The 26,026-nt window shown below is 42.3% G+C and overlaps 1 protein-coding gene across 3 annotated transcripts in view; it reads right to left on the bottom strand.

The window, feature by feature from the left end:
- The window catches only part of PPM1K (protein phosphatase, Mg2+/Mn2+ dependent 1K), a 32,285-nt gene extending 14,281 nt beyond the window's left edge, over positions 1 to 18,004 (bottom strand). Inside the window, exons 1-4 of one of the 3 annotated variants that reach the window (XM_070948329.1) lie at positions 17,723 to 18,004; positions 10,371 to 10,469; positions 7,719 to 8,213; positions 3,333 to 3,433 (exon numbers count right to left, since the gene is read on the bottom strand). In XM_070948329.1, coding sequence (XP_070804430.1) covers positions 3,333 to 3,433; positions 7,719 to 8,140 — 523 coding nt within the window. In that variant the 5' untranslated portion in view covers positions 8,141 to 8,213; positions 10,371 to 10,469; positions 17,723 to 18,004. Of the gene's footprint in view, positions 1 to 3,332; positions 3,434 to 7,718; positions 8,214 to 10,370; positions 10,470 to 17,648 lie in introns of all 3 variants that reach the window. The other 2 variants (XM_070948328.1, XM_070948330.1) reach the window with 2 other exon arrangements.
- Positions 18,005 to 26,026: the final 8,022 nt, after the last annotated feature.

The raw sequence follows: 26,026 nt of genomic DNA, 5'->3' as shown, positions 1-26,026 counted from the left end.
AAGTTAAGGATGGTGATTATAACAAGGAAATTTAGGTCCACTTCAGGTGAGGCTTAAAGAAGACTTCACAGGCTACAAGTTCTACTGGTGCGAAAAGAAACGCAGCAGGAAGGAGAAGATCTAATCAGCAACAGAGTTCCAAAATCAAGGAATCATATCATGAATCAAAATCACTTGTGCTTATCTCCAAGTGCATTTTTAAAAAGCTCACTTACACAGCTTGATTTAACTTGAAAAGCATAAATATGACATTGGTGGTTTCCCAAACAGCATCCATATATTATCATCTAAAAAAAATATCTTTCAATAGGTATCTTTGCACTCACTGGACATTTTTTAGAGCATGTCATCTCAACTAATGGGACAAAGTGGATGTGGGAACCTTCCAGCAGTCCAGGCTAGGAACCCGCCGGACTCATTCACCTGGGACCACCATAAGTAGATCTCTCTTTCCACTGGAGCCCAGCATATAGAGTCCCGGGTCTCCAATTCTAGAGCTGTTGGTCGGATATCGTGTCTGCCATAAATCACATGTACACATAGAGGCAAATAGGAAAAATTCACCCAGGAATTGTGCTTTCAAATCAATTCAGAAAACCTGCAACAGCTGGAAGGAAGAGAGCTGCAAAAGAGGCACTGAATTCAAACACTCTTCAAAGCAGCTATGGAAACAAAAAGGGGGAAATGTTATCATTTTGAATTTTCTTTCCTACATATTAATTTCCCCCAAGCAATCTCATCAATCGAGTTCAGTGTTCACTACTGCTAAACAGTGATAATTTGAAATGTTAAGGTACTCAAAAGACTTTTAAAAGCAAACATTTTATTTTTAATACGTGAGCACTTTTATGTACCTTAAGAGGTTTTGCTTTGAGATTTCAGAATACTGGGATAAGAAATCACCAAATAAGACATAAATGTGCAATTGAATATGTGTTAAGAATTACAACTGTGTTCAGACACAAATAGCCGATTTCTGTGTGTCTTGTAACTTTCAGCTGGGTAGAATCCTTCAGGCCTGTGCTTAACTTCACTATAAAAAGATTCTGCCATTTATACAATATAGCATCTTTTTAAAGAGCAAAATAATTACTGTACTCCAATGGAATTAAAGGTTAAATGACAACCTGACATTCCTACAAATACAAATCACTTCAAATTTAATTACAACCTCATTAAAAAGAATTAGAAAGTTTGATTTTAATAAAATATACCAAATGATAATTTAAAGATAGGTTTCTGCAGCTCTCTCCCTTCTTCAGTGTTGCAGGTTAACATTTTAAAACTTAAAAACCATGGCTTTGACTCACATCTTCTTTAACTAGACAACCCCAACATTTTCATCTATTATATTTTCGCCATTTAAGATTAATGTAATAATCATCATAAACATCATTCTTGGAAACAGCGCTTTTAACTACCCATAATAAAGCAGGGAATATTAAAAATGGCTGGAGTAATAAAGCTTCTGTTAAGAACTTGCTTCTTGCAATAATGTAAGTCAGCCTCCCCAAACTGATGTTCACCCACTCCCATAATTCACAAATGTGAAGGCTTAACTAAGCCACCTTGATGGCGAGATGGGCGGTATATAAATTTAACAAATAAATAAACATACTCTTGTGAATTACGTGAGTTGAAGAATAATGCATGTATAACCCTATCAGATTGGAAGACAGCTGGTGTAAAGGATCCACATGTGGGCTGAGAGTTTTTCTTTCCCAAAGGCTTAACAGGTCAAACATACCAATGAAGGATCAGTTCTCTCCTCTATAGAGATTTTTGGGATCTTAACACTTCCCGCCTCCCCCATTTTGTTATCCAGCCCAATCAAAGTTCGAAAGGTTTTTCTAGTATTATGTCCATCACTTCTGACACGTACATCTGAAGATGGAATTGTTTCAGAGGTGGGATACACAACTTTTTTTTTTTAATGAAATTACCTTAAGGTCCTTAAATAGGTTTGCTTTCTAGAGTGGCAGTTACAGTCACGTGAAAAGAAAATACACCTTTGAATTTGATGGTTTTACATATCAGACATAGTAAAAAAAAATCATCTGGTCCTTGTTGTTAGTTGCGAAGTCGTGTCTGACCCATTGCGACCCCATGGACAACATTCCTCCAGGCCTTCCTGTCCTCTACCATCCTCTGGAGTCCATTTAAGCTCACGCCGACTGCTTCAGTGACTCCATCCAGCCACCTCATTCTCTGCAATCCCCTTCTTCTTTTGCCCTCAATCTTTCCCAGCATTAGGCTCTTCTCCAGCGAGTTCTTCCTTCTCATTAGGTGGCCAAAGTATTTGAGTTTCAGCTTCAGGATCTGGCCTTCTAAAGAGCAGTCAGGGTTGCTCTCCTCTAGGACTGACCTGTTTGATCGCCTAGCAGTCCAAAGGACTCACAGGAGTCTTCTCCAGCACCATAGTTCAAAGGCCTCAATTCTTTGGCGCTCAGCCTTCCTTATGATCCAATTTTCACAGCCATACATTGCAACTGGGAACTGCAATCTGGTCCTTTAGCAGTTCTTAAAAGTAGGTACATACAACCTCAGATGAACAACAACACATGACATTTTACACTATGTCCTCATTTATTTTACAAAAAGAAAGCCAAAATGAAGAAGCCATGCGTGAAAAACTTTTGAAGAATGTCCTGTCCTGATATGTAAAACCGTAGAACTCGTAGTTTTTTTTTTCACATGACTGTATGTCAGGAAACAAAACAAAAACTGTTCCTACACCCACAGTACTATATACTGTACAGATAGACCATCCTTGATTTACATCAATTTGTTTAGCGACTGTTCAAAGTTATAATGACTGCTCCTCACACTTGCAACCAACCCAGCATCCTCCTGGTCACATCATCAAATTTCGGACACTTGGCAACTGGCATGTACTTACATCAGTTGCAGTATCTGAAGTCATGTGATCACCATCTGCAACCTTCTCAGCCAGCTTCGGACAATCAAAATCAATGGGGAAAAGCCAGATTTGTTTAACAACTGCATTACTCACTTAATGGAAGTGTACACTGAAAACATCTCAGTGGTGATTTCCAAATAAATATTTGGAATCAACTTTGGGAAAACACGGTCTTAAAGCATGTACCGACTTAATTTTGAAATTTTATTTTTCTCTCTCAAAATCTTTTGTGGTCCACAGACTCCTGTAGATTTCGTGATTTACTGTGGATTTTGATATAGCAAATCCTTGATATTCAAGTTGCAATTTTTCCCCTGGGACAGCTAGCCTGCAGCTTCAGTACCACTTGGCTGCTAGGGAAGTAAATTTAGTTTTTGTGTTACCAACGAACAGAGAAACATTTCGTACTTACCGTCCGCAGATGAGTGGGCGTGTCTCATGTATGCTTTGTCTATTTCTAGAAAAGCTTTAATCAATACTAATTCCATGTTGCGTTCCTCAGAGAGAAATTCTCTAAAAAATAAAAAGTAATCCATGTTAAAGTCTTGTCTGAAGGAACTAACCATTTGCTCTCATCCATAAACTATTACATATCAATTATTCAAGTGGTGTGGCTTAAATCTTGCAATATTCACAATAGGCCTCATGGATTGCAACTAGAAGAGCTTTCATTAATAATTCAACTATAGCTGTTCAGCGCCCACTATCAGTGGTTTTGTTAAGATCGTTCATATTTTTGTTTCACTTTTGTACAGAATATTGCATGGGCCCAACCATGGTGAATTATAAAGTACGATTTATATTTTTGCATGTGTAAATCCAACCCTACTTCGCTTATTTAGGAAACCATGCTTAAAACATATGGCTTTGTGTGGTATGTAAATTCAGACATTATAATCATGACCATCCCTAGCTGAGATCTACATCTTAACAAGAGTGAATTCTTCTATGGTATGTCATTGCCACTTCCAAATCAAACACAACTTCCAGCAATAGTAAGGAGAATGATCATACAGAACCCACAAATCACTTCCCAATATTAAGGTTTGAGCATTAATTTCCCTAAACCACTAATTCGTTTGGCACTCTCGAGAGAGCAAAATAATAGCAATAGCATTAAGACTTATATATCGCTTCATAGTTCTTTACAGTCCTCTCTAAGTGGTTTCCAGAGTCAACATATTGCCCCCAACAATCTGGGTCCTCGTTTTACCGACCTTGGAGGGATGGAAGGTTGAGTCAGAATTGAACTCCTGGAGTGAGCAGTGAGTTAGCCTGCAGTACTGCAGTCTAACCCCAGGGATGTCAAACTCGATTTCATTGAGGGCCACATCAGAATTGTGTTTGATCTTGGAGGGCCAGGGGAAGTGATGGCTGGGGGTGAGCATTTTGACACAGGCTCAAGATGCAATTTTTCCACTCTGCTGGCCAAAAACGGGCTGGGTGGAGGCCCTGTGAGGCCCGTTTTTGGCCTCCCTAGCCTCCAGAAGGACTCTGCTGGCCAAAAATGTGAGGCCCCCCACTAGGCCAGTTTTTGGCCAATAGAGTGCTGCAGAAAACCATGGAGGCCGAAAATGGGCCACACAGGGGCTGCATGCAGCCCCCCCCAGCCCATTTTGGCAGCAGAGGCACCGCAGGCCAGTCCTTTGATATTTCCAGGCCAACCCCACGGGCCACATTTAAGCACCTCATGGGCCGGATCCGGCCCACGGGCCTTGAGTTTGACACCCCTGGTCTAACCACTGAGCTATGGAGGCTCTTAAACAAGCATTAGAAGACAGCATACATGAATTAAAACTGTCTAACATAAGGAACTGATGGCCCTTCTACCTATGGGACCATCTCAATAAGTACAGGATTGAGTTCAATTCACCTTGCTTTTCATAATGAGACCACCAGGAACAGATGTCAGGATGGTGACAAAGAATAATCAGAAGACTTGAAAATTAAGGCTATGTCATGGCTGCCTTGCGATCAGCTTGAAGATGCCTCACTAACAACCTTTCCTGAAGGTCACCTTCTCGTGATGCAGTACAACCTTCCTGGGGCCTCCTAGCTTCATGATGATCTGCTCTAATATTAAAGCGGTGTTTTCGATCTTCTGGCACAAGCCCAGTCACATGGCCTGACTATGGTGATAATGAAGCAGCAACTGGATCTTATCCAGCTTCTACCGGTTGTTTTCAGCAGACACAGAAATGCCTCCTCTCTCTAGTTGCTGAGAACTTGGAACCAGGCACATCTATTCATATCATGAGTGACCCAGTGACTCATGCATGCAGTGTAATGGTCCAATGTATAAAAAAATGTCCCAGCTAAAAGATGGCTTATGTAGCCGAGTAACACTGGCTAAAGAGGGAAGTCTACCTACTAACACTTGTCAACCTCCTCCTCCTCCTGTTTCTGACCAAGCAAAATACAGCAGTGGCCAAAATTGTGGAAACCTTTTGGGAAAAGTGTATTTTCTAAAACTAGCTAATAACATTTTTTTTTTTTTGAGTGGTACCATAAAATTCAAGGGACGCGGTGGCTTAGTGGAGAAGACGCTGAGCTTGTCGATCGAAAGGTCGGCAGCTCAGCTGTTCGAATCCCTAGTGCCGCGTAACAGGGTAAGCTCCCATTACTTGTCTCAGCTTCTGCCAACCTAGCAGTTCAAAAGCAGGTAAAAAATGCAAGTAGAAAAATAGGGACCACCTTTGGTGGGAAGGTAACAGCGTTCCTTGCATCTTTGGTGTTTAGTCATGCTGGCCACATGACCACGGAGACGTCTTCGGACAGCGCTGGCTCTTTGGCTTTGAAACAGAGATGAGCACCACCCCCTAGAGTCGGGAACGATTAGCACATATGTGCGAGGGGAACCTTTACCATAAAATTATGTATCAATGGAAAGATAATTTAATCAAGAATGTAATGCAATAACTTTTATGAAGGATTTGCTATTAGAATAGCAGTTACAGTATAAAGAAGAAAAGTGAAACGTAGAAAAAATGAGATATGCAAATATTATCACGTCAGTTAATACTTAGTTGGGGTAACCTTTAGCATGAATTACGGCCTTATGTCGTCTTCCCAAGGAGTGAACCAAGTCTTTTAGTTCTGTAGCTGTTATCATGTGAAACCAAGATGGAATGATTGCTTCTATTAACTGGGTTTTATTGCTGGGTCGCTTCTGACTAACAAGTTTCTTTAGTCGATTCCATAGATTTTCAATTGGGTTAAGGTCTGGGCTATTCCCAGGCCATTCCAGCAGTGGAATAGGATTATCTTGAAACTCAAAAAAAAAAAAGGGGGGGGGTGTTATTAGCCATCAAACCTCAAAAATGCACTTTTCCCAAAAGGTTTCCACAATTTTGGCCACTACTGTAGATAACAAGAAAGCTTAAGTGAGGGAGTACAGATAATCGGGCAAGAAAATCAAACCAGCAAGAATTACAATAACAGAATGCAGGAAAAGCAAGTTATTGAGAAGCAAAACAACCAAGAGCTAGCAAGAATATCCACATAGCTCCTATTAAAATAGAAGAGGAACAGGGTTTTTTTCTATTGCTATTGCTACTAGAAAGCTTCCACTTGTCCTAAGTACAGGTAGTTCTCAGCCTATAATCATTCGTTTAGTGACTGTTCAAAATTACAATGGCACTGAAAAAGTGACTTATGACCGTTTTTCATGCTTACGATGTTGCAGTATTCCCACGGTCACGTAATCAAAATTAACATGCTTAGCAGCTGACTCAACTTTATGACAGCTGCAGGTCACGCGATCACCTTTTGCGACCTTCTAACAAGCAAGGGTCAAGGGGAAACCAATTTTATTTTACAACCGTGTTAGTAACTTAACTGCAGTGATTCACTTAACAACTGTGGCCAGAAAGGCCATAAAATGAGGCAAAACTCAATTAACAACCATCTGGAGTTTTGCTCCATTTTATGACCTTTCTAGCCAAAGTTGTTAAGTGAATCACTGCAATCGTTAAGTTAGTAACATGGTTGTTAAGTGAATCTGGCTTCTCCATTGACTTTGCTTGTCAGAAGGTCGCAAAAGGGGATCACATGACCCTGGGACACTGCAACCGCCGTAAATATGAGTCAGTTGCCAAGCCTCCAACTTTTGATCACATAACATGAGGATGCTGCAATGGTCATAAGAGTGAAAAATGGTTGCAAGTCACTTTTTTCAGTGCTGTTGTAATTTCAAACAGACCCTAAATCAGTGATGGCGAACCACACCGAGTGCCCAAACTGTGCATGCACACATGCCCAAAATGAAAGGTGCACACAAACGCACATGCACAGACATGCACACATGCGCAGCAGAGACCTGAAGACCAGCTGGCCAGTGGGAGGCGGGGCATCCCAACACCGGCAGCACGGCAAGAGGTAAGATCTGGTTAGGTGGCTCAGTGGCTAAGATCGGCTAAGCTTGCCGATCAGAAAGGTCGGTAGTTCGGCGGTTCAAATCCCTAGTATAGGTCTCCTGCGTGAGCAGGGGGTTGGACTAGATGACCTCCAAGGTCCCTTCCAACTCTGTTTCTGTTAAATCTTTTTCTTTTGTGAGCTTCTGCTTTCATCATTTGTAGGGAAACAGAAGCTCACGAAAGAAACACCACGGAGATCTGACCTGGAGTAACGACGTGCATGCCAGCAGAGAGAGCTCTGTATGCCACCTCTGGGTCACGTGGTTCGCCATCACGGCCCTAAATGAACTGTTCTAAGTCAAGGACTACCTATATATGTAACTAAGCAAGTGAACACTGAATGTCTTTCTCCTTTCCCTTACAAATCCACACACAGGACTCACCGAATATATTCCCGCATGTACTTGTTGCAGAAATCAGCTGCTGCCACCCCGCCGTGCCCATCGAAAATGGCAAAATACAGGACCTCCTCCGTCAGCTGGGCGTAATCAAAACGGTCCTCGTTTTCCTTCCGTTTCCCAATAAGGGTGGCACAGCCCACGTTCGACAGGCTGACCTTGGGAATCAGCTTCCCATACTTGATGCTGGGGGGGAGCAAGATGGGCTCGTCCAGGCGGTTGTCCCAAATCCCAAAGGAATCCCAGGTGGCGGGGCAGCCGCTCCCATCCAGATCAAAACGCGAAGCCTTGCAGTCGTTGGTGGAAATTTGACACTTGGGGCTGAGAATTGTACAAGATGTAAGCAGGGCCCTCTGCAGCTGGTGGCCTCTATTCCGAACCAGACTGATTAAGGCAGCCGTGGACATCACTCAATGCCAGAGATGGTGATGAGGAACAAGACAGTGGGAAGCCGGCTTTGAAAACGTCGAAAAGAGGAGCCTGAGGAAAAAAAACAAACAAACAAAACAGAATTGATATCCAGAACATCTGCCCCACATATAATTAAAAGATAAAGTCTCTCATAAGTTGAGCTCAGCTCCTAGGGACTACATGGTTCACATTGGTTTCTTGGCAGCAATATGGACGTGGTTTCCATGGAAACATCTTGCTGGCCAGGTTCTTTAACAGCTAAGCTGTAAATAGGCTGCTTGGCCTCTCGGCTTAATGTGTTATGGATGTAAACCATATTTTATAAACCATGATTTTGGGGGGGTATAATGTTGGTATAATGACACAGCCAACTGGCAATGATTCAATGAATAAAGAGCAAGTGGTCTAAAGCTCAAGTCCGCATGAGGCCTTCAAGCTGTTGGGTAGAAGTGGGCAGCTTTACTGAAAGATTCCCACCTCGTTCCATGGTTCTTCTACCTTATTTTTTTGCACATGGAGTCAGTTAAGAAAAAAGCCTACTCAACAGTTAAGAATAAAGATTGGGGGAACTGTCCAGTACAAGTAATCCTCGACTTATAATCATTCGTTTAGAGACCAAAGTTACAACGGCATTGGAACTAGTGACTGGCAACGGGTATTCACATTTACAATCATAATAGCATCCTGATAGCTGCACAATCAATTGTGCAATTGACATGAATTCTGGGCAAAATCTGTTTAATTGGTACATTATTTTAATCTTGTATTTTATATTTTACATGACATAAAATGCCTTGTTTTAATTGTGACATGACCAAACAAACAAACCAGGACTGCAGTGTCCCTGGGTCATCTTGACTGCCATTTGCGACGTTCCCAGCCGGCTTTCAATAAGCAAAGACAAAATGGGGGAAGCCATATTCGCTTCACAACCATGAGATTAATAACAGCAAGTGATTTTGCTTAAAAAACATGACAAAATGGGCCTGGTGGCTCAGCAGACTGATAGCATTGTGATTAACACCAGCTGTCTGCAATTACTTTAAGTTCGAATCTCACCAGGCTCAAGGTTGACTCAGCCTTCCATCCTTTCTAAGGTAGGTAAATTGAGGACCCAGTTTGTGGGGGCAATAAGCTGACTTTGTATAAATATACAAAAGTATGAAGGCTATTGCTTAACGCATTGTAAGCCGCCCTGAGTCTCCGGAGAAGGGCGGCATATAAATCAAATTTAAAAAAAAAAAAATCATAAAATTTCACTTAACCATCACCTTGCTTAGCAATGGAAGTTCTGGCCTCAGTTGTGGCCGACAACAACTGAGGACAACATGTAAAGCAGAGCTATCTGATAAAACTCTTCCAAGGCCTGTAGTAATCTTCTCTACCCCATCCACCCTCAAAGGATTACTCGTTCCACAGGCCTAGGAAGAGTTTTAACAGATAGCTAGATGCTCAGATCCAGTCATCTGTCAATGCCAGCTGCCAGCCCCAGCAATGTTGTGGTGATGGGCAGATTTGTTTCACACCAGGTGGTGATGTACAGAGAAAGGTTAAGGACAGTAAAGCCATCGATTTTCACCAAGAGCTTTCCTTCACACTTCCTGCACACCTGAAATCAGGACACTGGCTATTTGGCAGCAAGTCAGAACAGAGGCTATAAAAATATGGATGGATGCTACCGGTTAAATCTTCTGCCAGCTCAGCCATGTAGAAAAGGCTCTAAAGAACTTGCAAAATTACTCATTTGCAATATATTTAGCTGTTTTTTGTGTGTGAGAGAGATTTATTTTTATATACAAGCCAATCCAATTAAGAGAGGAGACGTTTTTGGAAAGAAAATGCTATTTCCTTCTTCAAACAGTAGAGAGAGAATGGACTGTCTCAAAGCCATCCAAGTTGGCTTTTGTGCCTAAGGCTCCTAACCCATTGTCTTAATTATTAGACCAAACTGGTCCTTATATTTTTATGTGTGTATGTATAAATCATCAGGACTGTTGTGAAAAGAAAATCAGAGACCTCTACTTTCCCTGGAACAGTTTTCTAAATCTATACGGTAGACAGTCTCTTAATGATTTTTGTGTTCCTCTACAAGGCCAAGAAAGAAATAATATAAGTTATCTTTATCCCTGAGGGTCAACCTGAGGTCAATGCTGTTACTGAGAATTTAGAGTAATGAGAGTACTTTAACCTCAGCTTGGGTAGTAAAATAAAAACAAATATTCTTACAATGGCAGATCAAACATTGAGTAATCTGTGGCATTTCTGCCTTGAGAGTAGAATCTTCCAGTCACCACTCAAGAGAAATTTAAGGGAGCAGCCCAGCACCTAAAGAGTTAAAATAAGTTCAGAAGTTTTTTTTTTAAAGTTATACAAGAGGAAGGTGAGGAAATCAGAACAGTGACCTTGCTTGCCAAATTCTATCAAGCATGACTAATGGAAATTCTTTGGGAATATATCTACATACTCTAAACAGTGGTTCTCAACTTTTTCTTCACTGGCACAGAGCCCTTTTAAATACCTTCAGTGGCCACAGACCATGGGCACGGACCACCAAGACTTATTGTATTTTTCAGCCTATAAGACACACAGTTTTCCCCCAGAAAAGTGGGTGGAAATGTCTGTGCGTCTTATAGGCCGAATACGGCCCTATTTTTGGCCTCCAGAACACCCCCCCCCCCCTGCACATCCTGAAACCCTCCGCATGTCCTGTTTTCGCCAAAAATGGGATGTGTGAAGGGTTTGGGAGGCCCTCAGAGTGCTCTTGGGAACTGTGGAGGGCAAAAATGGGATGTGTGGGTGGTTCAGGTCGCCAAAAATTGGTGCGTTTTTGGCAAAAACGGGACGTGCAGAGGGTTTGGGAGGCCTGCAGAGTGTTCCTGGGGGCCAGGGAGGGCACCTGACACGCAGAAGCCATAAACTATTTTTTTTCTGGTTTTCCTCTTCGAAATCTAGGTGCATCTTATACTCCAGTGTGTTTTATAGTCCGAAAAATACAGTAACTCAAGATTTAAACCATAACATTCAAGCCTTCACGGACTCCGTGACAGAAGGTCCGTGCACCTCCCCCCCCCAGGGGTCTGCAGACCACAGATTGAAAATCACTGCTCTAAAACACAATGGAAAAAACCCTCTCAGGATCAGAAACATCTCAGTCTTGGCCAGGGTGGATTTGATTTAAATAGAGTTGATTTAAATCACAATTTAAATCATGATTTAAATCACTAGTAAAAAGGCTTGATTTAAATCAACTCGATTTAAAGCATAATTTTTAAAGAGCAACTGTCATCTCTGCTACTCCTTTGACCCACTGTTGACTCACCGATAGTCCCAGTGTTGCAGAATATACAGCCTCATGCTACATAACTAAGCTCCATTTCATGCTGAATAAACTAAATTATTTATTTATCTTAAATAGAAAACTATCTTACGATAGATTTTTACCCCAAAAGTTTTTTATTAAAATAAATTCGATAAAAATCAAAAAAATCCGATTTAAATCAAAAAAATCTGATTTTTTTGATTTTTTTTTTTTAAAAATCATTGATTTTTATCCACCCTGGTCTTGGCAAAAAATGGGTGGGAGAAAGGGGAATAGTTCCTATGTTAAAGAGAAAATCTGTACTTCTAAGTTTAAAAAAAAAAAAGCATAAAATCGTTTCTTTGCTTCATTGTCCATTCCCTTCAAACTTAATTGTTTTGAAAATTTCCAAAGACATAAGTGATGGAGAAATACAGCTTTCTTATTTCATATAATCTATTTACAAGTCATGCAATTCAGAGATACAATTGCCTTCTGCCGATTTCAAAGACTGGAATGCAAATAAGCTGGTTATAGCGTGTGACTCAGTACTTTGAGAATGTGCTTGCAACTATTGTTCAGAATTTCACATGCCTAGAACTTGGGATCTGTACAGTGGCTTTGACAATATCTAATCTTGAATCAAAATAACAACACTAGCCAAATAATAGTGTAGGATTTGTGTGAAGGGCTGGGGAGATTGTTAGTCACCATCAAAGGGATAGTGTAGGATTTGTGTGAAGGGCTGGGGAGATTGTTAGTCACCATCAAAGGGATATTTCTATTCATCCTGGTATGTGGTAATCAGTAAAAGTGTAAGGAATTCCCTTTTTTATTAGCTCACTCTGCATTTAGACAATCACAACTATATTTTAGTAATTAAAGAACTTAGAACAACTTTGTCACTTTGAATGTACACTAATCAGCATACATTAAAATGAAATTTCATTGCATACAGCTCTTAAAGGGTCTCCACCTCTAATATACACTATATAAACATGACAAAATAAATAAATATTAAATTATGCATATACCCACGTATTATATGACACCGAGAAACAGCACACTCTAGTTCGGATGTATACATGTAAATGGCGAGAGAAATGAATCTTGCGACTTTGCCAGATGGATGGCATAGGGAACAAAGCAGTGGTGGCTTTCTACCGGTTCGCCCCGGTTCTGGAGAGCTGGTAGCGGCAATGGTGAGCTGAGTCAACCGGTTCGCTCCGACTGTCAGCTGGGCCCTGCCGCCTGCCCCTGCGTTATACTTTCCTATACTTGGTTGTTTTTAGCCCAGCTGAAAGGCGCGGCAGAGCGGATTGCCTCACCTCAGTTGTTCAGAAATGCAATGCGCATGCGCAAAGCGCTTTCATGAAGCAAAACGGTGGTAACACTGGTTGAAACCCACCACTGAAACAAAGCTGTTACAGAATCTGGTAGTCCTTCTAGAAATACTTCGAAACCTCCTCCCAGAGGTTACTTGCATGCCAAATCAACTAATCAACTAAGACACATGGACAGTTTTTTCCCTTTGTGCCATCACTCTGCTGAACACCTAATTCTCACAGTAACTATCTAATGTCTATGTAAGGTAAAATTGTTGTAGTATTATCCTTCTTTACTATTCATGATAATAATGTTGCTTTGCCTATACACTGACAGATTCTGCACCGGAGACAAATTCCTTGCATGTCTAAGCACACTTGGCCAAATAAAGTTTTTGATTGTAAAACACAATAGATACCAGCACCATATTTCCAGTTAATTTCTTTATTTTTTTTTATTTTTTTTTTATTTGATTTATATGCCGCCCTTCTCCGGAGACTCAGGGCGGCTTACAATGCGTTAAGCAATAGCCTTCATACTTTTGTATATTTATACAAAATCAGCTTATTGCCCCCACAAACTGGGTCCTCATTTAACCTACCTTAGAAAGGATGGAAGGCTGAGTCAACCTTGAGCCTGGTAAGATTCGAACCTGCAGAAATTGCAGGCAGCTGTGTTAATTACAGGGTGCATTAAACCACTGTACTACCAAGGCCAATACGCTATTTAGCGTATTGGCATCTAAATAGGTCATGCAACCACCGAGATACAATTATTAATTTAAATAAAACGTCAATAATTCCAGGAGCTTTAAACTATGATACAGTCCATGTTTTCATTTTCATTTTTTAATTGGGACATGTCCATATCAAAAAAATGTAAGTCAGGTCAAAACTAAGACAACTTCTGGGATATTTCTGCAACTTCCCAATGATCTCCAAGCAAGGATTAACCAAGTCCTAAACTGTTTAGCTTCCAGGATTTTGAGGAAGAATGTAAAAGCTGTTAAGAAAGGAATAATGATATTCTACAGAGGGTAGGCCAGTTTGGTGTAGTGTAAGGATTAAGTTATCAAGTTAGAAACCAGTTGAGTCATAGTCCCACTTTAGGAGCAAAGTCAACAGGATGACCTTGGACCAGCCACACCCTCTCAATGCCAGGAAGGAAGGAATGGCAAACCAGTCTGAAATATCTTGTCAAAGAAAACTGCCTAGTGTGGCGTACATACCTACAAATCAGAGGATATCTAACCACCCACAATTACTGAACATAATGCAACTTCAGTGGTGAAATCCAAATTTTTTTACTACCAGTTCTGTGGACATGGTGTGGCTTGGTGGGCATGGCTTGGTTAGCGTGGCAGGGGAAGGATACTGCAATATCTCCATTCCCACCCCACTCCAGGGGAAGGATACTGCAAAATCCTCATTCCCTCCCCACTCCTGGGGGAAGGATATTGCAAAATCTTCATTCCCACACCACTCCCCAGCCAGTCAGAGGTGATATTTGCCGGTTCTCCGAACTACTCTAAATTTCCCCTACCGGTTCTCCAGAATCTGTCAGAACCTGCTGGATTTCACCCCTGAACTTAACTCTCCAAAAACCATGCAGATCTTCACCCCTCAATGAACAAAACCAAAACTTTGTGTGTCATATAATGTGTCGTATATGTGGGTTTGCAGTTATATGCTTAATTTTGTATTTATTTATTTATTTAGTCACGCATATCGACCATCTATCTATGTATTGGAGTTGGTGACTCTCTGAGAACTTTATGCAACAAAATTACATTTTAACATATGCAGATTAGTGTACATTCAAAGTGACAATAAAGATATTCTAAATCTAATTTGAACTTCTGGCTATTAAGCCACCTTTCCCAATCTGTAAAGATTCTCAGTCATCCAGGTCACGGTTGTCCCAAAGGTGTTTTTTCAGGAGGCAACTGGACTTTCTTGTTTGTTTGTTTTTTGAAGACATTTCGCTTCTCATCCAAGAAGTTCCTTCAGCTCTTACAGATTCCCCACTATCCTGTCAGAGCTGAAGAAGCTTCTTGGATGAGAAGCGAAACGTCTTCAAAAAAAAAAGAAAAAAACAAGAAAGTCCAGTTGCCTCTTGAAAAAGTACCTTTGGGATATCCTTCCCAATGTATTAACTAATAGAGGGGACCAATATTATCAGCAACAGAGCCAAAACCAGATTGCACACGACACCACCACCACCACCCACTAGAAGTGGTGAGTGCTGTTATCACTGAAGGTTTCTAAGAAGAGACTGGACAACCATTTGTCTGGAATCGTATAGGGTCTCCTGCTTCAACAGAGGGTTGGACTAGAAGATCTCCAAGGTCCCTTCCGACTGTGTTATTGTGTTATTCTAAAATGTTATAGGGCAGTGATGGCTAACCTTTTTGCCATCGCGTGCCAAAAGCTGGGGGAGTGTGGGGTGGTCGCATGTGTGTGTGCCCACATCCATAATTCTATGCGCTCTGCAGCCACGCATGCGTGCGCAACCCCCCCCATGGTCCCCCCACTTTTGGCATATGATGGCCCGGTGGGTTCGGTAGGGCCATTTTTTTGCCCTCCTCAGGTTCCAGAGGCTTTCTAGGAGCCTGGGGAGGTCAAAAACAGCCTTCCCCACCTCCCCTGAGGCCGGAAACAGCCCATTTGCTGATTTCCCTTGGGCCCAGAAGGCCCAAAAATCAGCTGGCCAGCGTACGCATGCGTGCTGGAGCTGAGCTAGGGCAATGCTCATGTGCCCACCAATATGGTTCGGTGTGCCACTTGTGGCACACATACCATAGATTTGCCATCACGGTTATAGGGTCTCCTGCCTGAGCAGGAGGTTGGACTAGAAGACCTCCAAGGGTCCCTTCCACCTCTGTTATTCTAATTAATTTAAACAGGGCGCAATTCAAGTTAACTTCGTCACATGATTAAGAGATCCTCGTCTGGGTTCACAACGCTGGGTTAAAAAACGAAGTGGAACCCCGCGAACTGCGTCACGCGTCCCGACGACCAACTCCTCCTCGCGCGTCAAAAGAGAAAGATGAAGCACCCAGGCGCGCCTCTGAGAGAAAAGCCACGCAACCAGCATCAGCGCAAGAAGCCCAGGAGCCCAGCCTTCCCGGACTGGGCACCGCCTTCCAGGGTCTGGCTGCAAAGCCTCCATTGCTCGGCCCTCCTCTTCGGAGCGAAGCGAGCTGGGTGTCTTCCGCATTCTCCAGAAATAACCGGAGCCGCCTCCCACTCGCATCCCAGCGCCTCGCTTGGCAACTGAGACGCGGCACCGTCCTGCTCGCCTTCTCCAGGCTGCCACTCGTGCCTTGCTCGGCGGCGCGTTCCAAAACCTTGGCAATCCACGCAGCGCAAACAGAAAAAAAATCAAGGCGGCGTCGCCGCTCCCAATCCCTGGACTTCAGCCAAGCCACAGCGGGCTTGAAAGCAAGAATCGCGAAGAATTCACAGGAAGCTCGGATGCCCAGTGACAAAATTAACCCAGTAGATTGCGATTCATCCAGGAGCCTGGATAGCTCAGCAGACTATTGCATTGTAATTTAACTCCAGCTGTCTGCAATTAGTAAGTTCGAATCTTGCCAGGCTCAGGGTTGACTCAGCCTTCCATCCTTTCTAAAGTAGGTAAATTGAGGACCCAGTTTGTGGGGGCAATAAGCTGACTTTGTAAAAAAATATATACTAAAGTATGAAGGCTATTGCTTAACGCATTGTAAGCCGCCCTGAGTCTCCGGAGAAGGGCGGCATATAAATCAAATTCACACACACACAAAAATTATATAGCCGCGCCTATCTCACACTATGCGACTCTGGGCAGTCAAAATATAAAAACAGGGAACAAAAGCATCCATTGTGTTATATAGCTGAAATGCAGCGCCACGTACAATTTTACACTCGCCAGATGTCTTTTGTGAAGGGCAACTTCACAACTCCCCCCCCTCCCCAAAGTGGGAATTGTGGGAGATGAGGTTTCCATCTGGAGGGCGCCAGGTTGCAAAAGGCCGTTTAGGCAGCGGGAAGGAAGTCCCGTTGAACTTCATGGGGCGGCTCGAAGAAGCCGCGCCGAGGGGGCGCGCGTTAAAAAGGCAGCGGAGAGAGAGAGAGTGAGTGGGGGGAGGCAATTTACACGGAGTTTACAAATGATCTTTATCCGGTTACACGGTAACTCATTCATGCTTGCTTGCCCGACGGGGAAAAAAAAAAAAAGGAACCCTCCCGCGTTCAGAAGTAGCGTCTCTTTTGCAAGACCGAATTTCAATTCATGAAATTCCAATCCTCTTCAAGTCGCGCGCAATTTGGAGCCCTGAATAAGTATGACATGCATTTTAATGTTTAAAAAAAAACTACTTCAAACTGCTAGAAAAAAAAAAATCAACCCTCCTGACGCTTAACGGGGAAAAAAAGCCCTCCGCGTATTTCTTGGAAGTTTCGACACCACTGCAAGAACCAGAGGAGAAGTGCAGGTGTCCCCTCGAATCTGCCCCCCCCCACCCCACTGCCCCAAAATTGTAACTCGGCAATGCTTGCGCGTCGCTAGGCAGGAGCATTTTTCAGCGGAGAGGCAACCTTCCGCTCATGCATCATGCATTCCCTTCCACCTATGCAGCAATTTGCTCCAAGAGACCAATTAAGGCGGCGGCGGCGCTGATGCAATTAAAGGCAACTAAAGGAGTACCCGCGTAGTAACCACGAGGCGACACAGAGCAGAAGGGCAAAGCTCCTTTAGAAAGATCGGGGAAGGGGGAGGGCAGCACCTACGGTTCTCTAACCCCGGCAGAGCATCCCTCTCCCCTAGGACCAGGGGTGGGGGGAGGCTTAGGAAACCCCCCCCCACTCCTAATTACTCCGAAACCCGCCACTACTCACCCTCCACCGAGCGAGCAAGAGACCCGCGGCCTCGCCCAGGATGAATGGAAAGCGCGCAGCTTCTACAATAGTACCTGGCACTTAAGCGCCACTCTTGGAGAAGCGATGCGTAATTACGCAGCAGGCGCAGCCTCTCCCGTTGGGATCCTTCGGCTTTTTTTTTTTTTTTTCCCCCTTCCCGGCGGAGCGACGGTTGGACTGAAGGTCCCTGGCAAAATCTTCCAGCTCTGTTCTCGGCCGGCCAAAGACGCAGCCCTTCACCCGCGGCTCTCCTGCCCTATGAGGAGAGCTTGGCGACCCGCCTCCTTTCGCTCCCGGGCCCAATGGTGTTGGCCGCTCCGAACGAGCCTCCTTCCTTCCCTCTGACAGCCGCGCGGTGTGGGAGGCCTGCGCAAGCGAGTGATGCAACGCCGGCGGTTCAGCCTCCGGGAGAGGCGCCTCCCGACCCCACCCTCGGCCGGGGCCAATGGCAGCCGCGCGGGAACTCGGGTGGTGTCTGTCTCCTGCCTCTTCTTGAGGCCGCCTTCGGCCTCCTGCTCTTGACATTGAAGGAGGCGCGTTAAAAGGGCCTTGCTTGCGAAGTGGGGTTGGAAGACAGCAAGGCGGGCCGCTGCGCCTACAGAGAAAGAGGCGCATCTGCCTGATGGGGTTTTTTTGAGTTTTCGCGGCGGAGAACCAAAAGGAAGCCACCTATTCTTCGAAACATACGGAGTAGCAAGAAACCTCCCGTGGAAAGTACTCAGAAAAATGGGAATTCTAGAATACAGTGGTCTTCGATTTATGACCGCAATTGAACCCAAAATTCCTGTTGTTAAGGGAAACGATTAACAGATTAATAGAGTTGGAAGCAGGAGTGGGTGTCAAATTTTTTTACTACCGGTTTTGTGGGCGTGGCTGGGGAAGGATACTTTACTTTACTTGATTTATATACCACCCTACTCCCAAAGGACTCAGGGCGGTGAACAGCCAAACATTAAAAATACATAGATACAAAATTTAATCGAATTAAACAATTTGGCCCAGACAGATTAAAACACCCCAATCATTTAAAAACCGATTAAAATTTGCATAATTAAAAAGAGGGAAAAGATTAGGCCAGGCCCGCCTGGTGGAATAAAAAGGTCTTAAAAGCGTGGCAGAAGGTGCGCAGATCCGGGATCCTCCGTAATACTGTAAAATCTCCATTCCCACCCCAATCTGGGGAAGGTTACTGCAAAATCCCCCATTTCCCCATAAGCCACCCAGAGTCCCTTGGGAGTGGGGCGGCATAGAAATGCGACAAAATAAATAAATAATAAATAAATCCAAGGAAAGGATGCTGTAAAATCTCCATTCCCTTCCCAATCCAGGGGAAGGTTACTGCAAAATCCCCATTTCCTCCTGATCAGCTAGGACTTGGGAGGCAGAGATTAGATGGGGGTGGGGCCAGTCAGAATTTTTACTACTGGTTCTCCGAACTACTCAAAATATCCACTACCGGTTCTCCAGAACTGGTCAGAACCTGCTGAAACCCACCTCTGGTTGGAAGGGACCTTGGAAGTCATCTAGTCCAACCCCCCTCCCCGCCCAAGCAGCAGACTCAACAAATAGCAATCCAGTCTCTTTTTGAAAGCTTCCAGGAATGAAGCTCCCACAACTTCTGAAGGCAACTTCTTTTCCATTGGTTGATTGTTCTCATTGTCAGAAAATGTCTCGAAATAAGGAGATTGAATCTCCCCTTGTTCAGTTTCCATCCATTATTCGTTGTCTGGCCTTCAGGTGCTTTGGAAAATAGCTTGACCCCCTCCACTTTGTGGCAGCCCCTCAAATATTGGAATACTGCTATCATGTCTCCCCTGGTCCTTCGCTTCACTAGACTAGCCGTGCCCAGTTCCTGCAACCGTTCTTCATATGCTTTAGCCTCCAGTCCCCTAATGATCTTGGTTGCTCCTCTGTGCACTCTTTCTAGGGTCTCAACATTTCAACATTTGTTCAGTGAATGTCGATGAAGTTTCTCAGTCATCCAGGTCATGGTTGTCCCAAAGGTGCTTTTTCAACAGGCAACTGGACTTTCTGGTTTTTCTTTGAAGATGTTTCGCTTCTCATCCAAGAAGCTTCTTCAGTTGATGAGATGAGAAGAGAAGTGAAACGTCTTCAAAAAACCCCAGAAAGTCCAGTTGCCTCTTGAAAAAGCACCTTTGGGACAACCATGACCTGAATGACTGAGAATCTCCATAGACATTTGTTCAGCGAGCTTTGCCCCATTTCCTTGCCACAGTTGTTAAGTGAATCTGCGGTTGATAAATTAATAACCCAGTTAAGTGAAACTGGCTTCTCTATTGGCTTTGCTTGTCAGAAGGTTGCAAAAGATGATCACGTGGCCTTGGAACACAGCAATGGTCATAAATATGAATCGGTTGTCAAACTTCTGAATTTTGATCACAAGATCATGAGGATGCTGCATAGGTAACTGAAAACATTCAAAAGTCACTTTTTTCAGAGCCGTGGTAGCTTTTAACAGTCACTAAACAAACTGTTGTAAATCGAGGACTACCTGTAATGTCATTGTCCTCATGAGAAGCTTAAATACACAATCAGGAAGCCATGGTATGGATAGAACATGGAGAATGGAATGGAATTGAATTGAATTCTTTATTGGCCAAGTGTGATTAGACACACAAGGAATTTGTCTTGGTGCATATGCTCTCAGTGTACATAAAAGACAAGATACGTTCGTCAAGAATCATAAGGTACAACACTTAATGATAGTCATAGGTTACAAATAAGCAATCAAATCATACTAGGAAACAATATCAATATAAATCGTAAGGATACAAGCAACAAGGTTACAGTCATACAGTCGTAAGTGGTAGGAGATGGATGATAGGAACGATGAGAAGACTAATAGTAATAGTAATGCAGACTTAGTGAATAGTTTGACAGTATTGAAGGAATTATTTGTTTAGCAGAGCAATGGTGTTCGGGGGGAAAACAAATAAACTGGCTCCAGGTTGATTAAGGCCACATCATATGTCCAGCATTCTTATTTTTTAAAAAAAAACATTTCGAGCCTGCAGGGTCTGCTGATCTGATTAATGTGTTCATTTTGTTCTTGCAATAAACATTGCAAGACCTTTCTTGCATTGACCTTTCTTGCAATAAAATTAATACATTTTCAACAAAGTGGTAACTTACTGCTTAATACATTGTGGGCTTCATAACTGAATAATGTCTATATAAAGAAGGGTCCTGTATCTAAAACTTGCCTAATTCTGTCAAGTTTAATAATGAGGAATCCCAACAGATGTTTATAACTGAAATGAGGCATAATTATTTAAGCTTCACTTCCTGCTTCACTTCCTGTTACTAAAAGGCACTGTTCTAGGAACACATTTGTTCCTAAAGAGAACCAAAATAGATTCTGCCTCTTGACTATTGTAGATTGAGAATGTAAAGAATCAGAAAAGATGCAAAAGAAGAGATGTTTATTTGGTCCTCCAGGAAGCTCCCAGGGAAGTTAACCCAGATTCTTGAGCAAAATTAGCTTTTATGAGCAAAGTTCTTTTATGAAAAGAGAAAGAAGGACTAAATGACTAAATAAATCTTGCTATGGAGGGATATGATCTGGGCCATCCCTCAACAAAGTATTTTGGAATTGGTGTGTATTCATTTGTTTTATAATTGATCTAGAATTAGAAGTGAGCACTCAAGGTGCCAAAATACTGATAGCATTTTAAAAAATGCTTTTTTGACTACAGCAGTCAAAAAGTGGGCTGTGAAAATATTTACAGACCTTCGCATCCTGGACATAAATTGTTTCAACTCCTACCCTCAAAACAATGCTATAGAGCACTGCACACCAGAACAACTAGACACAAGCAGTTTTTTCCCCCATGCCATCACTCTGCTAAACAAATAATTCCCTCAACACTTTCAAACTATTCACTGAGTCTGTATTACTATTCATCTTCTCATTGTTCCTATCACCCATCTCCTCCCACTTATGACTGTATGACTGTAACGTTGTTGCTTGTATCCTTACGATTATATTGATTGTTTCCTAGTATGATTTGATTGCTTATTTGTAATGACTATGATATGATATGACTATCATTAAGTGTTATACCTTATGATTCTTGATGAATGTATCTTTTCTTTTTATGTACACTGAGAGCATATGCACCAAAGACAAATTCCTTGTGTGTCCAATCACACTTGGCCAGTAAAGAATTCTATTCTATTCTTAAAAAAAAAAAAGATTGCATGGAATAAGAAGCGCTGGTAAACATTTCCAGAAAGATATCTACAAATTTGGAGGCATGAATATTAACATGAAGGGAGAAAAATCCTAACTTGCTAACTTATATATGCTAATAAAATCTATGTCAGCGAGGACTGTGTGAGTGAGGGAATGGAGTAAATGCAGCCATAGAAACCCAAACCACCCACCCACTCCCGAAGAAAGCAAATGCCATTCTGGAAATCATTAATTTTTTTCATCCCTCCCTCTGTCTAGTTTGAAATGTCTTCTCCATAGCTTGGAGCGAAAACTCCAGAGTTCAAGGTATTCTAATGATGCAATGGGTAAATAAATAAAATTCTTGAAATAACCGCATCATGTGCAAATTGAAGGCCATAATCAGAATATTGGTAAATTATTTGCTGTACTTTCGCTGTACCTTACATGGTGATGTGTGAGTACATGACAAGTAAACAATACCCTGTGTGAATTTACTGAATAAACCCTAAATGGATTTTATTTAAACCATGCCCTAGGTTAAAACCAAATATTTATTTATTTAAATTGCTTTGTATTGCTGCCCATCTCATAAATGTGACTCTGGGCATCTAAGACAAATTTAAAAATACAATATAAAAATAAATTTAAATTTTACACACAATGAAAGGCAAAGTAACTGCCAAACAGACCATATACCAACAGAGTATCTCAGTTACTAATATAGGTAGTCCTTGACTTATGATCACAACTGAGGGCAAAATTTCTCTTGCTAAACGAGACATTTGTTAAGTGAGGTTTTGCCCCATTTTACAACCTTTCTTGCCAAATCTGTAAAGTTAATTGTTAAATTAGTAACATAGATGTTGACTCCCGCTTCCCCTTTGACTTTACTTGTCAGAAGGTGATCACATGACCATAGGACACTGCAACCATCATAAATAGAAGTCAGTTGCCAAACATCTGAATTTTGATCACATGACCACGGGGATGCTGCAACGGTCATAGGTGTGAAAAAGGGTCACTTTTTCAGTGCTGTTGTAACTTCAAATGGTCATTAAATGAACTGCCTGTAAAAGAGATGTTGGATTAGTATCTAGCTGAAATCCATCAAGTCATCCATTTGAGGAATTAAGTCTGTGTTGAGTTTTAAGAAGAGCTTACTATGTCCCACCATTCTTTCCTTTATCCAAACCAAAAACTGAATTTATTAACCAAAAAATAATCCTACTTGAATTTTGGGAGGGGATCAGGGGTGAAATGCTATCGGTTTGGTCCGGTTCAGGCGAACCAGCAGTAAAAAAAAAAAAAAAAAGCTACCGGTTTGGTCAAACCGGTAGTTGAAAACAGCTACCGGTTCCTCTGAACTGGTATTTCCGACAATCAGCTGTGCCGTGCAGTTTAGCTTTACTAGAAAGCAGGAAATCCTGCTTTCTAGCGAAGCTAAATCATACGGCACAGCTGATTCACCCTCCCCTCGCTGTTCTACTTACCTTCCCAAGCCTCCTTTTGGTGCATGCACATGCGCAGCGCGCATTTGGTGCGCATACACGGGCGCAGTGTGCATCTGGTAGCAAACCGGTTCAGATTTCACCACTGGAGGGGATGAAATCTAAAAGCAATAGATCAGTATTGATCTGATTATTTGACCGTTCTTAATTTGTTCATCTTCCTATGGATACCTTTGGAAAGTCGGGTGGTTCTGTGACATTTTGTCTGGAAGAATCAAGACAGCTTTCTAAACAACAGGCCAGATTGCAAATAACATCTAAATTCTGCCATCTATTGCATCAGATAGTCTCGGATCACATGTTAGCTCCATATGTTATACCATACTCTAGATGAGGGAATGAATATATTTCCTTATTATTATTCGTAGTAATTTGTTTAAATGTACTCAGGATTTATTGGACCCTGTTTTATATGGAGGGTTCACCTAGAATATGAGAGCAAAGAATGGGGTGGAGAAGTTATTTTGGGTTTCTACTGACCAGATCATTATCCAGAGTTGTATCTCTATCCCCTCCAGTCATGTAACTTCGTCCATTGGGTCCACAATCATCTAGCTTTGGACTGTATATCGTAGAGAGGCAGAGGACAAAGTCCAGTATTTTCTAGGAACATAACTTCTTTTTTGTAGCATACTGAATGCTGCTTTTTAGCCTATTATACAAAGCTGAATTGGTTTTTCTCTCTTTCAAACACTGCACTATTGTATTCACCTAAAAATAAGGCCCAAAAGTTGAGTTTCAAGCGCTTCTCCATTTAGATGAAACAGCCACAGAAAACTGTTCCAAACTCATATATTAGGCATAACTAGGTAGTTGGTATGTTCTCCCAACAGAGATAAATCCACCTGGCTGGATTATCAATTTATTTTTTTCTGTCTGCACTGAAAGTTGTAGAAAACCCACAATTAATTGAGAACCAAATTAAAAGAAAAGAATTGAATTTCTAAATCTTTCAGGAAGTAAAACTTCTCTTGTGAATTTCTTACTTCCCTAACTAGGGATAAATTCAAGAAGTGCTATCTAGATATATAAATACATGAGCTCATCATATCCGGGGGCAAGCAGTATGTGTTGTGACTTAGGCTCACTTAGTCATTACAAGACACAATTAGTCCCAAACAAACCTACTTTATTGTAATAGCTGAGAATTACTTCATTCCCAGCTTAGTCCAAATTAATTGCAAAACAAGTCCTTCAGAAGAAGTCCTTCAGGCTTATCACAAACCTTTATCTTCTTTGGCACCCTGCCAGAGGCCTGCCTTGGCAAAGCCCCACGAAGTTCAGAAACAAGAGACACTGACTAGAAACAGATTTAGCAACGTTGCTTTCCTACAAAGAGCCCAAGTGCCTTTGCTGCTCTTTTAAGTCTTATGGGAGGGGCCAATCATCTGGCCTTACTCCCGAGTCGTCCTTTTTGCTTTAGCTGCTCTTGCCTTCTGGCAGCTCTGCACATGCGTGCATTAGGAACAGGCTCCTCCTGTTCCTCTGCCTCTCTGCTGTCCAACTCTGGAGGCTCTGGAGTCCGCACATCACTTCCAGATGGCCCTGGCCCCATCTCTGCCTCCGACGCAGAGCCCTCATCCGGGCCTTCTCTAGACTACAGGACTGGCCCATGTTCCACCCCAGCCTCCTCACCGTCTGACTCCGCTGCTAACTCTGTGGGCTGCTGGCGGACCACAACAGTATGTTCTACCAGGTGAATAACTACTATCTTGGCTTACATCAGGTGTAAAAGAACTATCAGAAACTATGATTTTCCTAACAACCGCCTGGAAAACCTAAAGAGACATTAACATCTGACCTGGCATGGAATGAATGCCTCTCTATGATTATTTTACTCATAATAGTAGCTTTTTTAATTTTTACAAACATTTTTTGTCAGGTGCAGCTGAGTAGGCCCAAACGTGATCAGATATCTTCATTTTGTCACATTATCCATTTCGAAAAATATTAATTTTCTTCAACAACAAAAAGGTGGTCATTCCGTGGTACATTGGGTTAACATCAAAGAAGAAACAAAGTCCATTTTATTTCTATCATTGCAACAACCACAATTTAAGTAAGAGTGTAACTGCCTATATTCAGAGTAGTTCCCTATTTCTTCCCCATCAGGATCAAAAGTGATTCTCTGTTCTGTCAGGAAGGCAGAAACAATTATAAAGCATGAAATGGAGAATGGAGGCCGAAGAACAGTATTAACTGGATGGATTACAACAAATAACAATTATAAGAGCATAGTTTGCCAGTTGGATAACTGCTGGAGTTTGTAAAATTCCTCTCTCAAAAAGGCCTTTGGATCTTTCCCCGCCACCCCCTGCTTGGATGTTGGGTTGGTAGCCAATGCTGCCACCCTCCATGTTCTGGGGAGATTAAATTAAATTAATTTCATACCACAACTCCTCCTGGCCCTGAGGCATTGAGGAAAATCAGACTTATTTAGTACAACAATACACGTGGCCATTAAAATAAGGTGTGGGCGAATTTGTTACGGTCGTAAATCACTTTTTCCAAGATAGTTGTAACTTTGAATATAGCAACCCCCATTTCCTATTAGCACTGATGATGTTACCTAGTTTGGCAATGAAATGGCTGCAACAAAACAACCAATTTCAGAGCATCAAGGACATCTCATTTCAATCCTGAACTATAAA

This window comes from Pituophis catenifer, unplaced genomic scaffold (genome assembly GCF_029215685.1).
Source record: "Pituophis catenifer annectens isolate HBS135680 unplaced genomic scaffold, rPitCat1.0.hap2 SCAF_8, whole genome shotgun sequence".
NCBI lineage: Eukaryota > Metazoa > Chordata > Lepidosauria > Squamata > Colubridae > Pituophis > Pituophis catenifer.
The sequence above is the reverse complement of the archived record's forward strand: the minus strand, read 5'-3'. Positions and strand labels throughout refer to the sequence as shown.